Source organism: Heterodontus francisci, chromosome 12 (genome assembly GCF_036365525.1).
Source record: "Heterodontus francisci isolate sHetFra1 chromosome 12, sHetFra1.hap1, whole genome shotgun sequence".
Lineage (NCBI taxonomy): Eukaryota > Metazoa > Chordata > Chondrichthyes > Heterodontiformes > Heterodontidae > Heterodontus > Heterodontus francisci.
The window spans coordinates 58,322,668-58,335,860 of record NC_090382.1 but is presented as its reverse complement, the minus strand read 5'-3'; the positions used below and the strand labels follow the sequence as shown (position 1 = coordinate 58,335,860).

The 13,193-nt window shown below is 46.2% G+C and overlaps 1 protein-coding gene across 10 annotated transcripts in view; it reads right to left on the bottom strand.

Moving 5' to 3' along the window:
* cdhr2 (cadherin related family member 2) overlaps positions 1-13,193 on the bottom strand; it is a 250,231-nt gene that overhangs the window by 95,503 nt on the left and 141,535 nt on the right. For 9 of the 10 annotated variants that reach the window (XM_068043480.1, XM_068043481.1, XM_068043475.1 and 6 more), the window contains 4 exons: positions 12,832-12,912; positions 10,770-10,859; positions 4,716-4,832; positions 4,488-4,631 (listed from right to left, as the gene is read on the bottom strand). In XM_068043480.1, coding sequence (XP_067899581.1) covers positions 4,488-4,631; positions 4,716-4,832; positions 10,770-10,859; positions 12,832-12,912 — 432 coding nt within the window. The remainder of the gene's footprint in view (positions 1-4,487; positions 4,632-4,715; positions 4,833-10,769; positions 10,860-12,831; positions 12,913-13,193) is intronic. The other variant, XM_068043483.1, reaches the window with a different exon arrangement.

Below are 13,193 nucleotides of genomic sequence, written 5' to 3'. Positions count from 1 at the left end.
TTTCTTTGTTTAGCTGCACAATTATCTGTGAGCCATAAGTTTGACATTGGGAAGTACGTTGGTTTTAACTTTCTGATGTTAACTATGCAGAGCAAATCCCATTCACGCTTGACATAAATAAAAACAATATGCAAATCCAAACTAGATTCTCTGCAGTCTTTGAATTGCATTCTATTTTCCTCTTCTGATGTTGTATGCGTTCAAATAGTAGTTAGTTTACTAAACGTTGAGGTTGACTTTAATTAGTTTACTAAAAATAAGAAACTTAAGACTCTTGGCTGCTGCATCTCAGGACTCTCCAAATGATTTAGCTGTTATTTCAAAGGAGAAAATTTAACATCCTTACCTCTTGGATGCTCCCTTAATTGATGCAAGACACGTACTGCGTCAGAAAGGGATTACAAGGCAGGAAGAAGTTGGCAAGAGATTTTTACATAATAATACTATCCTCTATATTTTTTATGGTGCACTGGCAGAATGTAAGGTGGTGACGGCTACTAACCCATTCCCAGGAAGTGGGATGCTCATTTAAATATTAAAATGAGGTTGCATGCCTCAGATTAAATATCCATTTTAAATTTCACTCTGATCAGCCGAGGTTTCACAGGTCTCAGAAAACCCAGCTGCTGAAGGAAGCTGAGAACTGCTGAAATCAGCAGATAGGTATCCTTCAAGTGCCCTCTCACTTGCCTGCTGGATGCAGCTTACCTACTTTACCCATCCCACACCCTCTGCAATTGAACACACACCGACCTTATGATTTCTCCTTACTGATGCTTCCGATCTCCCCCAGCCAGCCCTTCTGATCTCCCCCTAAACTTTCCGCTATCCCCAGAGACGCCTTTGATCTTCCCCCAACTGATCCATTCTCCGACACAACTCTTCCTTTCTCCCCCGCCCCCCCCCTCACCATTCCGATCTCGACCACCCAACTTTTCCAATCTCCCTCACCCTTCCAACTGCCCCTTCCTGATGCGTCCGATTTCCATCCCCTGTACCTTTCATTCGCCTGCAACCCCATCAACCCACCCCCCCCCCCCCCACCCCATCAAAGCCTCCAATCTCCCCACCAACTATTCAGCTCCCTCTCCCCTTCACTCCGCTTTCTCCAGCCCTCCAAATTCTCCGGCCCTCCAAAATCACCAACGTTCCAATATTTCCAACCCTCCCAATCGATCCACAGCCCCTGCATCCATGACCCCTTCCTTCCTTCCTTCTCTCCACTCCCCAAACTCCCCATAAATATCAGGCCTAGGAATCCATTTGCTCTTTCTGACAATGGGCTGCTCAGTGCAGGACAACATACCACCAGAATCAGCATTAATATCAATTGAGAACCAAATTGTGAACTAATGTTAAAGAACCTGTTTGATAAGATGAAAACTTCATATTGTGCAATCACTGAACTGACAACAAGTTTTATATTCACAGTCTCTTGCCATGTTGGCCATCTCTGATTTGACCCAGTGGGATTTATGTTTTTCAGGACACTTTAGCAAGATTCTCTTCTTCAATTAATCATGAAAGAATACTGCAACTTTAAAAGGCCAATGGCTTAATCCTTTAAAATTAACCAGGAATAATGAGTTATGTTAAACAAGTAGAAGCTTTACATTCCACTGAACAGACTGTAAGAACTGGTTGGTACTCTATAGAATGATTTTCTTGCAGTTTAACAGAGAATAGTTTTGTCTGTGCTAAGCTGCAGTTTCAAGCACCTTTCGATGAAAAAAAGTGAGGATTTGTATTCATGGAAATTGAAACATAGGAATTGTTGGACGAAAAAAATCAAAATCCATCTTTTTTTAATCAATTGGTGGGATGTAGGTGTCGCTGGCTAGGCCAGCATTTATTACCCATCCCTAATTGCCCTTGAACTGAGTGGCTTGCTAGGCCATTTCAGAGGGAATTTACTTGGCCTTTTAGCATCCTTATACAATGATAATGGAGTTTTCAATGAATCAGAGCAATCAATCCCAATTAGTCTACAACAGACGCAGAAATGATACGAGAAAAATTCCAATGTTGGAGAACTTTGGGATCCATAGGCCCAAAGTAACTTTTTTTGTCCCAAGCATATTAGCCTTAATGACATGTCATGTCTCCGTCACTCACATACTATGATGCGAAATTTTATTTTCTGGAAAAAATCTAATTTGCTTTTGACTGTATCAATACGAACTGCATCCCACAGGTGTCTGCTCCTTAGATAGGCTACTTGCTCACTACAATATTGGAAGGAATTTTAACCCCCAAGAATGGATGAATTGGGGTGGGTGGGTAATTAGAGTCATAGAGAGATACAGCACTGAAACAGACCCTTCAGCCCAACGAGTCTGTGCTGACCATCAACCACCCACTTATACTAATCCTACATTAATCCCATATTCCCTACCACATCCCCACCTTCCCTCAATTCTCCTACCACCTACCTACACTAGGGGCAATTTACAATGGCCAATTTACCTATCCACCTGCAAGTCTTTGGCTGTGGGAGGAAACTGGAGCACCAGGCGGAAATCCACGCAGTCACAGGGAGAACTTGCAAACTCCGCACATGCAGTACCCAGAACTGAACCAGGGTCACTGGAGCTGTGAGGCTAACCACTGCGCCACTGTGCTGCCCATAAAATAAGTTATTTTTAGATTATGGCTGCAATCCTGTTAAACGCACCAGGTTTAACAGAGGTGCATTTAGATACCTGCGAGTAACCTGCGCGCCGCAGTTGGGACCTTAATTCGTGCATGCGAGCGAGTACTTATCGCAGCAATTAACATCCTTGAGACATTAAAGAGGCCCTTTGGCATTGAATTTTGCCTTTAGATTTAATGTCGCCAGCATATTATGGGAGGCAGTGGCGCAGTGATAATGTCACTAGACCAGTAGCCCAGAGGCCCAAGCTCATGCTCTGGGGACAGGGGTTTGAATCCCACCATGGCAGATGATAAAATTTGAATTTAATTAATAAATATGGAATTAAAAGGCTCGTCTAATGGTGAACACAAAACCATTGTAAAAACCCATCCAGTTCACCAATGCCCTTTAGGGAAGGAAATCTGCCATCCTTACCTGGCCTGCATGTGACTCCAGATCCACAGCAATGTGGTTGACTCTTAAATGCCCTCTGAAATGGTGTATCTGAGCCACTCAGTTCAAGAGCAATTAGGGATGGGCAATAAATGCTGGCCTAGCCAGCAACACCCACATTCCATGGGCAAATGAGAAAAACCAAGCTTCTCAGAGCTTAAGGAAACCAGTAGCTGAAAAAAGATGAGAAGACCTAGCAGATAAGTGTCTTTTCAACACTGCTTACGGGCTAGGAGGAGCAGGAGTGCTTCACACCAGTGCCTCAAGGAAAGTTGCTTCTCTCCCTCTGACCCACCATTTGCTCAATCTAGTCTCCATCCCATCTCCATAATCTCCCCACTGACCTGCCAACCATGACCCCCACAGCCTCACAATCCATAGGGTGAGATTTTACCAACCCCCAGGTGGTGAGCTAGGAGGTGGGGAGGCTGGTAAAATGCCAGGGAGCCATATCAGGAAGGCTCCCCAATGCAGTCCCGCCACCATGGCAGGAACGGCAGTGGCTCAGCTGCCCATCAACTGGGGGTGGGCGGCCAATTTAAATAATTAAATGGCCAATTGACGGCCATTTTGCCGAATGCCCAGCATCTTTCTGGTGGCAGAGTACCCCCTGCCATGTGGAGAAGCCACCAGCTGCATAGAGGTGGCTTCTCCGATGGGGCCATCGCAAGCAGAGGCTCCATGGTCCAAGGTGGGGTCCCCCGGTGGTAATAGCCAGCACCACCACCCCCAGCCCAGCACTGCTGTTGGAGGGGCTTCCCCTCTAATCATTGGAGCCTGCCTGCCTGGCCCAAGCACAGGAACAAATTTTTTACCTCCCCTGCAAAAGCGCCTCGAAATAGAGACGCCGTCTCATTCGTCTTGCAGCCTCAGCAGAAGCCACCTCTCTCGGTGGCACTGCTGAGGCTGCAGAGCTGCTGACCCTCTGATTGATCTGGCAGCTTGGAGAGCCTGCCTGCCATCCTTAATTCGCCGCCACTCGGAAGACTGCTGCCCATCCACAATCTCTCCCACAACCTTCCATCCACAATCTCTCCCACAACCTTCCGTCCACGATCTCCCCTTCCTTCCTTTCTAATCCATGACTGGGCACATCAGCACTGGCCTTCCTGCTTGACAATTAACTAGACTCTCAAACTGGCTGACTATTGGCCAGGAAATGGGAGAAAAAAAATGAGGTCCTGCCATTAAATTTGGCAGGAACTCCACGTTACCCATACATCCAGGTTTCCTGGTCACTCCGATCACTCCCTGTTGCCACTACCTTCCCACCTCCCTGTAAATATAAAGGCCATTACTTCTGCAGATTTGTTTAGAATTTACCCCCCTTCATGCGCAGGCCATCCACCTCCCCTGGTTCTACTGTTCTGGACAAGGTGAAAAAGCTTTTCATACATACCACTGGAGAATTCTCAGGGACTGTGGTTTGATAAGGAATGTTCAGAAATATAGGATTCATGTCAGGGACATCTTCTACATTAATAAATGCAAACGCAGAGGTACTTTTAATAATATAATTTCCCTGATACATTCCACCATGGTCCTATAAAACAAATAGCAAATTACTTGTAACTCAAACATTTCTAAAAAGAAATAAAATATTTCAATAGAAATAATTGAACCTTACTGAAGCATTGATCTTTAACTGATAAAATGTGCTTTTGTCTGCGTAGCTCAGTGTACCATTCAAAACAACCTTTCCAACCGGTTGAATTTTAAAAAGATAAGGGGCATCTGGCAGGACCTGTAACAGGGTAAGAAATAGAGTTTATTCAGCATTTAGAAAATATCAAATGATTTATGACTCTTTATTACATGACTCATACAATGAGTGGAACGTAACGTAACACAAGAGCAGCCAGGTCCTGAGTCTTCAGTTGGGCCTGTTTGTGGTGTTCCATTTACAAAATAGCTAAGGTACTGGTGTTGAAAATTGCTACAAAAACAAAAAAACAACTTTTAAGGGAAAATACACATGTAGCTGGAGGGTCTCAGCTAACATTTACCTGTTAAATCACACAATGATATTGGAATTGAGTGAGGTGAGTCTATTGCTATATAGTGGCGCCATGTGGTGTGCAGATGTTGGTGTGCTTACAGCCTTATACTGCAGGTTAGGGACTGAATTTTATTTGTAGGCCACAGGACCCGATGTCAGGACCAGAAGTTGGTGCAGCATCCGTCGGGGCAATCAGTGGCCAGCCGAACACTATTTAGTGGTGGCCAGCCAATTTAGGATCGCGAGTTGTGGGGGCCATCCAGTGAGAGAATGGAGGCGGCAGTAGCTGTGGCGAAGGCAGTGTCAGCTGAAGCTGCGGAAGCTCCAGGCGCCATACTTTAAAGAGCTGACAGTCCCTGCCTGACTGCTCATTTCATCCAGCGAACCCCTGCAGTCAGGAGTGCCAGGCATCGTCGTGCAAGGCTGCAGGCAGAATGGCAGAAGGAAGACACCAGGTGGCCCCACGGTTCAGTGATTCCTCCCTCCAGACTCTGCTCCAGGTCATCCCAAGGACTTGGATCCTGTGCCGGAAAAGGGTCAATGTCCTCATTCAGTCTGCCAAGGTGGGTGTTCCATTCAATTCCAACCCTTTGCACCCAGCATTTGTCAGAGCGAGAGAAATTATTTGATGGAGAGTGAAGGACCACCCAACCATGGCAATTGGGTTCTGGAATTGCCACTGGGGTCTGAGGCATGGCCACACCTCAGTTAGCAATGCCCATCTGCATCGCCCTTGAGAGTGGCTGCATACAAAGGGCATAGATGAGCCCCCAACATGGCTCAATGGAATTTCTTCATCAGAGGTCTGGAGCTTTTCCCTGCTAGCAAACTAACCTTCTCCCTTATTGTGTCCGCAGGAGAAGAGTGCCCATAATAGGAGGAAGTGTGGCAAGACCAGCAGCGGAGTTCCTTATCTGCATGTCCTTACACTGATGCAGGAGGAGGCCATGGAACTGGCATGGCAACAAGGTGGCCATGGGGAGACAGGGGCACCCACCCAAGAAAGTGAGTGAGCACCTCCAGGGGTACAAGGATGTCTCTGGTGTCAATGAGCCATGTAGCGCATGTAATCCTCTTGGCATTAATGGCGAAGTATATTTGGGGTGGGTTGAATGAGAGGATGGGCAGACATTAATCCTTCTATCTCTAAGATTTCTCATGCAGGTCAAGGTAACCGAGAAGAGAGAAGAGCTGAAGAGGCTGGGGGACAGTTGACCACCTCCAAGGAGGAGGAGGCAGCATCAGAGGGTGCACCGTCACATCATTCCCCTGCACCCTCCACCAGCACAGATACTCTCACCTCGGTGGGTAGTCACGTGCATTTAGATATGGGCACACAACCTGGTGAGCACAGTACAGACAGAGGCTGACAGGCCAGGCCACGAGCAGTCAGAGTACTGTGGGAGGCAAGGCCCATGCTGAGGCCCAGGCTGATGACGTGCCTCTGGCATCAGTGGCAACATGGGAAATGTTGCAGCTGCAGCATGAGGTAAGGCAACATCTGACAGAGATGCCAGAGGCTATGCGTAACTATCACCATCCCCGGGTATGTCCTGTCCCACTGGCAGGACAAACCCAGCAGAGGTGGTGGCACAGTGGTATACAGTAGGGAGGGAGTTGCCCTGGGAGTCCTCAACATCGACTCTGGACCCCATGAAGTCTCATGGCATCAGATCAAACATGGACAAAGAACCCTCCTGTTGATTACCACATACCACCTCCCTCAACTGATGAGTTAGTACTCCTCCATGTTGAACAGCACTTGGAGAAGCACTGAGGGTGGCAAGGGCACTGAAATTACTCTGGGTGGGGGACTTCAATGTCCATCACCAAGAGTGGCACGGTAACACCACTACTGACCGAGCTGGCTGAGTCCAAAAGGACTGCTAGACTGGGTATGCGGCAGGTGGTGAGGGAACCAACAAGAGGGGAAAACATACTTGACCTCGTCCTCACCAATCAGCCTGCCGCAGATGAGTCTGTCCATGACAGCATTGGTAGGAGTGACCACCGCACAGTCCTTGTGGAGACGAAGTCCCGCCTTCACATTGAGGATACCCTCCTTCGTGTTGTGTGGCACTACCACCGTGCTAAATGGGATAGATTTCGAACAGATCTAGCAATGCAAAACTGGGCATCCATGAGGTGCTGTGGGCCATCAGCAGCAGCAGAATTGTACTCAACCACAATCTGTAACCTCATGGCCCGGCATATCCCCCACTCTACCATTACCATCAAGCCAGGAGACCAACCCTGGTTCAATGAAGAGTGCAGGAGGGCATGCCAGCAGCAGCACCAGACATACCTCAAAATGAGGTGTCAACTTGGTGAAGCTACAACACAGGACTATCTGCGTGCCAAACTGCATTGGCAGCATGCGATAGACAGAGCTAAGTGATCCCATAACCAACGGATCAGATGGAAGCTCTGCAGTCCCGCCACATCCAGCCATGAATGGTGGTGGACAATTAAACAATTGTTGGAGCTGCACCCATCCAGGCAAGTGGAGACTATTCCATCACAGTCCTGACTTGTGCCTTGTAGATGGTGGACAGGCATTGGGGAGTCAGGAGGTAAGTTACTCGCCTCAGGATTCCTAGCCTCTGACCTGCTCTTGTAGCCACGGTATTTATATGGCTACTCCAGTTCAGTTTCTGGTGAATGGTAGACCCTAGGATATTGATAGTGGGGGATTCAGCGATAGTAATGCCATCGAATATCAAGGGGAGATGGTTAGATTCTCTCTTATTGGAGATGGTCATTGCCTGGCACTTGTGTGGCACGAATGTTACTTGTCACTTATCAGCCCAAGCATGGATATTGTCCACGTCTTGCTGCATTTCTACACGGACTGCTTCAGTATCTGAGGAGTCACGAATGGTGGTGAACATTGTGCAATCATCAGTGAACATCCCCACTTCTGACCTGATGATGAAGCAGCTGAAGATGGTTGGGCCTCGGACACTACCCTGAGGAACTCCTGCAGTGATGTCCTGGAGCTCAGATGATTAACCTCCAACAACCACAACCATCTTCCCTTGCGCTAGGTATGATTCCAGCCAGCGGAGGGTTTTCCCCCTGATTCCCATTGACCTCAGTTTTGCTAGGGCTCCTTGATGCCTTACTCGGTCAAGTGCTGCCTTGATGTCAAGGGCAGTCACTCTCACTTCACCTATTGAGTTCAGCTCTTTTGGCCATGTTTGAACCAAGGCTGTAATGAGGTCAGGGGCTGAATGGCCCTGGCGGAACCCAAACTGAACATCACTGAGCAGGTTATTGCTAAGCAAATGCCGCTCGATAGCACTGTTGATGACACCTTCCATCACTTTACTGATGATTGAGAGTAGGCTGATGGGGCGGTAATTGGCCGGGATGGACTTGTCCGGCTTTTTGTGTACAGGACATACCTGGGCAATTTTCCACATTGCAGGGTAGATGCCAGTGTTGTAGCTGTACTGGAACAGCTTGGCTAGGGCTGCGGCAAGTTCTGGAGCACAGGTCTTCAATACTATTGCTGGAATATTGTCAGGGCCCATAGCCTTTGCAGTATCCAGTGCCTTCAGTCATTTCTTGATATCTTGCAGCGTGAATCAAATTGGCTGAAGTCTGGCATCTGTGATGCTGGGGACTTCAAGAGGACGCCGAGATGGATCATCAACCCGGCACTTCTGGCTGAAGATTGTTGCAAACGCTTCAGCCTTATCTTTTGCACTGATGTACTGGGCTCCCCCATCATTGAGGATGGGGATATTCGTGGAGCTACCTCCTCCAGTCAGTTGTTTAATTGTCCACCACCATTTACGGCTGGATGTGGTGGGACTGCAGAGTTTAGATCTGATCCGTTGGTTATAGGATCACTGAGCTCTGTCTACTGCATGCTGCTTATGCAGTTTGGCACGCAGATAGTCCTGTGTTGTAGCTTCACCAGGTTGATACCTCATTTTGAGGTATGCTGGTGCTGCTCCTGGCATGCCCTCCTGCATTCTTCATTGAACCAGGGTTGGTCTCCTGGCTTGATGGTAATGGTAGAGTGGGGTATATGCTGGGCCATGAGGTTACAGATTGTGGTTGAGTACAATTCTGCTGCTGCTGATGGCCCACAGCACCTCATGGATGCCCAGTTTTGCATTGCTAGATCTGTTCGAAATCTATCCCCTTTAGCACGGTGGTAGTGCCACACAACACGATGAAGGGTATCCTCAATGTGAAGGCGGGACTTCATCTCCACAAGGACTGTGCGGTGGTCACTCCTACCAATACTGTCATGGACAGATGCATCTGCGGCAGGCAGATTGGTGAGGACCTACCCCACATTGACTGCAAGCAGTTCAAGAAGGCAGCTCACCACCACCTTCTCAAGGGCAGTTAGGGATGGGCAATAAATGCTGGCCTGGTCATCGACGCCCACATCCCATAAATTAATTTAAAAAAAAGAAGGTAGCTTCTTCTGCGCACCGGAAGTTGTTGCTGTGCCCCTCCACCACCTTCCCCAGCCTCCTGTGCCCAGAGCTGGCCCTCCTGTGGGCCCCCAATTTGCTAGCATTCCCCTGCCTGTCCTTGATGCTCCATCCATCTCTGCCCCTTCACCTCCTCCGCAGGGACCTCAAAGCCAGGGTGAATGAGGCCCGTGAGAAGTTGCCTCTCCCTGAGCGCAAGACTTCTGGTCCAAACAGACCTTCCACCAACCACGCCACCACCCCCCCCATTACTTGTGCCTATCATTGAGATGGCATTGCCCCAATTCCACCATGGTGTGGGTGCTCTGCAGTGGTGCCAGCTTGATCCCCACTCCTGACGGTCTTTCATGATGCCCCCTCTCCTACACTGTTCCTGCCAAGTGGCTGCCTCATCTGATGGCTTCCCAGTGAAGCCAACAATAACCTCCCACCTCCTTGTTGCCTCCTTGCACCAGGCAAGGCCCTGAAGCCTCTTGGTTTCCATGCACTATCAGGAAAATCCAAAACTGAGTATAAAATTGCTGTCAATTGTGTTCTTAAATACCTTAATTTACTTCCTGCCTTGTGAATGTGTGAAGCCCGCCCTCCATGTCAGCTGCCGACTGGAAAATCTGGAAGGGACATCACGTCTTCCTTCCCAATTTTATGATTTTCCCCCCCCCCCACCTTTGCTGCCATCTCAGATGGCCCCATAAAAGTCAGCCCTCGGTGTTTCTTTTGGTCTGTTACTAACAATCAGTCATAGATTGGTTCAAAATATTTTGCCATTTAGTGGTGAATTTCATGTTCATCCAAGTAAGTGATCTTTATGCTGGAACATTTTCCATTGTTCAGAATATTTTCCACCTGTTTGCAGAATTAGATATTCCCAAGTCAGGTATGACATGACCAGAGCAAGTGTGCAATGTTTATTGGTTTGGAATACTCCCACAAACTCAATGAAGATAAATTATTGGTGCAATGGGATGGCCCTGTTTTGCCTTTCAGCTCTTCTATCTCTCCTTTCCAATCAAAAGTTCAACATTTATTTTGATAGCTAATGGAGCAGTTATTCAAACATAAAGTCAGATCATGTCAAGTAGAAGTTCACTCAAAACTGACTACTTACAAAAGTATTTTTAACAAGAAGTGTTATCACGCCACTCAGGAAGTCAGAAGCAACACAGAATAAAAATTAAATCAGATTTGGTGCAATTTCTCACATTTTATGCAATATTCCACTTACTTCAATAATCTCATACTGTACTGCTCCTGAATTTCCTGCATCAGCATCCTCTGCTTTAACAGTAAATAATGTTGCATTTATAGTTTCATTCTGTCCAACAAAAAGATACAAAATTAATTATTAAGTCAAGTAATAATGAAGATAGTTTTGGTCACATTCATAATTTAGCCTGCTAATTAGATGTTTCTACAAAGAATTCCAATAATTTTCAACATTCTAAAGTCTTAAGTTAATGTTTTAATTCTAACTATAATTGTAAATATCATCGCATTGTATTCAAAACCACATAAGTAGGCAGTCCCATGACTGCAACAGCTGGGAAAGTGGGTGCTTTGTTGCAGGGAGTACAATATATATGGGAGACACCTGTTGAAAGGAGTTGGTGTTCAAATGTCTTATACCAAGTTCACAGTGCTAGATTGTCTGCATGGTGTAAAATCGACCAACTTGTTTTGTCTATGTTAGTTAGCAACACACAAAATTGACAAGCAAGAAAATACCAGCTGGTCCATCAAGTCTGCCCCAAACCACGCTTTATTTGCGAAGTTCACCTGCCAAAGAATCTCATCACATGCAAACGCCATTGTCATATTCACTTTGTGTCACAAATAACACTTATATTATCCAGTTTATGTTTGCCACACACCATCTTTCTCCAAATACAGTGTGAGTATCATTGAAATCCAATTATAACCATGCTTCAACTAGAATATACAGCATCTAGTCTGTTCATTTGTTATCAGTAGTACCTTGTAGTTTGAGGCTTCCATGTAGAGCATGGCTACCCAACCCGAGCCCGACGGGACCCAATGACATGTTTCGGGTTCAGGTTGGGTCAGGTCAGGTCGGGTCGGACACACTCTATCACGACCTCCGGTACGTGGTTCCAATTTTAATGTACTTTTTGAACAACCTTTCAAGTCCAGTTACAATTTTTGTTGCTCGTCTGCACAAGCTTAAAAAGTGAAAAACGGAAGCTAGGTTAACTGAACATTCCAGCGGTTGGGTCGGGTCAGGCACGTGAAAAAATGAAAGGACTCGGGCCGGGTCAGGCTCGGGTCGATGTGGTTCTGTCGGGCTCGGGTCAGGTTTCATTTGCAGACTCGAGCCGGCCTTTACTGCCATGCACCAAATATGAAGATAAATGAGATAGGTGCTTGTTCTGATTTATCTCTGAAGTGGGATACCAAATTGGTGAGATGGCATTTGCTAAAGCAATACTTAATTAGGTTGTGGAGGTTGACAAAGCCTTACTTACAAGCTATGTTATGATGGTACGTGTCCACTATTCAGAAGAGCTGACAAAGCAATTTGTCTTTTAGTATTTTTGTATTTGAAGAGCTGTAAGTTAGAGATTCTATAAACAAGTGAAATTTACTGAATTGACTTTAAGCTGTTGTTTAATCTTTAAGTTTAACAAACCCGATTCACAGTTTATAGCCTGTCATGCTTTGATGGGGAGTTTCTTCTTCCAACGTTAGGCACAGGAGTCGGTCATTCAGCCCCTTGAGCCTGCTCCATCATTCTATTAAATCATAGCTGATTTGCACCTCAACATCATTTTCCTGTCTTTGCTGTATGTCCCTTGATACCCTTACCTAACAAAAATCTATTGCTCTCAATTTCAGTCTTCCAATGTCAAAAGTTGAAGATAAAAAAGTTTATGTCAATTCAGTAAGCCAATCACAGTAACAAATGTTCCCTGGGCAACACTACCCAGTAAGAGCTCACCCACAGGAATGACATTTGACAACTAGTGTGAGAGAAATATCTGAGTAAAGCCTAAAAATGTTAACAGTGTCTCCGACTATAGTAGTATGCTTTTTTCCACTCCCACAATAGTCAACCATGTGGTCTCTTGGAGTAAGGTTTGCCAATTTATTAACTATTACCAATTTGTGCCACACCATGGCTAGTTTAAAGAGACTGAAGTGCCATATTTATTTCATTACATTAATTTGAGCTCGATTGAAATTGTCCCAAAGCTAAAAGAACAGTGTTACCAGCTATTGCATCACACATTGCCCCAAATGTTTCTTGATAAGAACTGAAAGTGACTCACCTCATAAACAGATACAGTGTATGGAGCATTTAGAAATATGGGTGAATTATCATTTGCATCGTCAAGAACGATTGTTTGCTGCTGGAGATGAAACCAAGAAATATTATTTTAACTACTGTCATGCAGGCCCCCACCTGCCAAGAATGAGGCACACATTATTTCGTTGCATGAACATTAAAACTTAAAATTGTGGCTGGGAAGAAAAGAGGGCCTATCACTAGGAATTGCCAAGCCCCTGACTGGAAAGACATTTGCATGCTAGCAGACAGTGTTAGAACAAAGGACCCAGACCCTGCTTCTCCAATACACGGAAGACCTGGTAAGGTCAGTTTAGTCACATGACTAACTGGCTGTTTTAATTC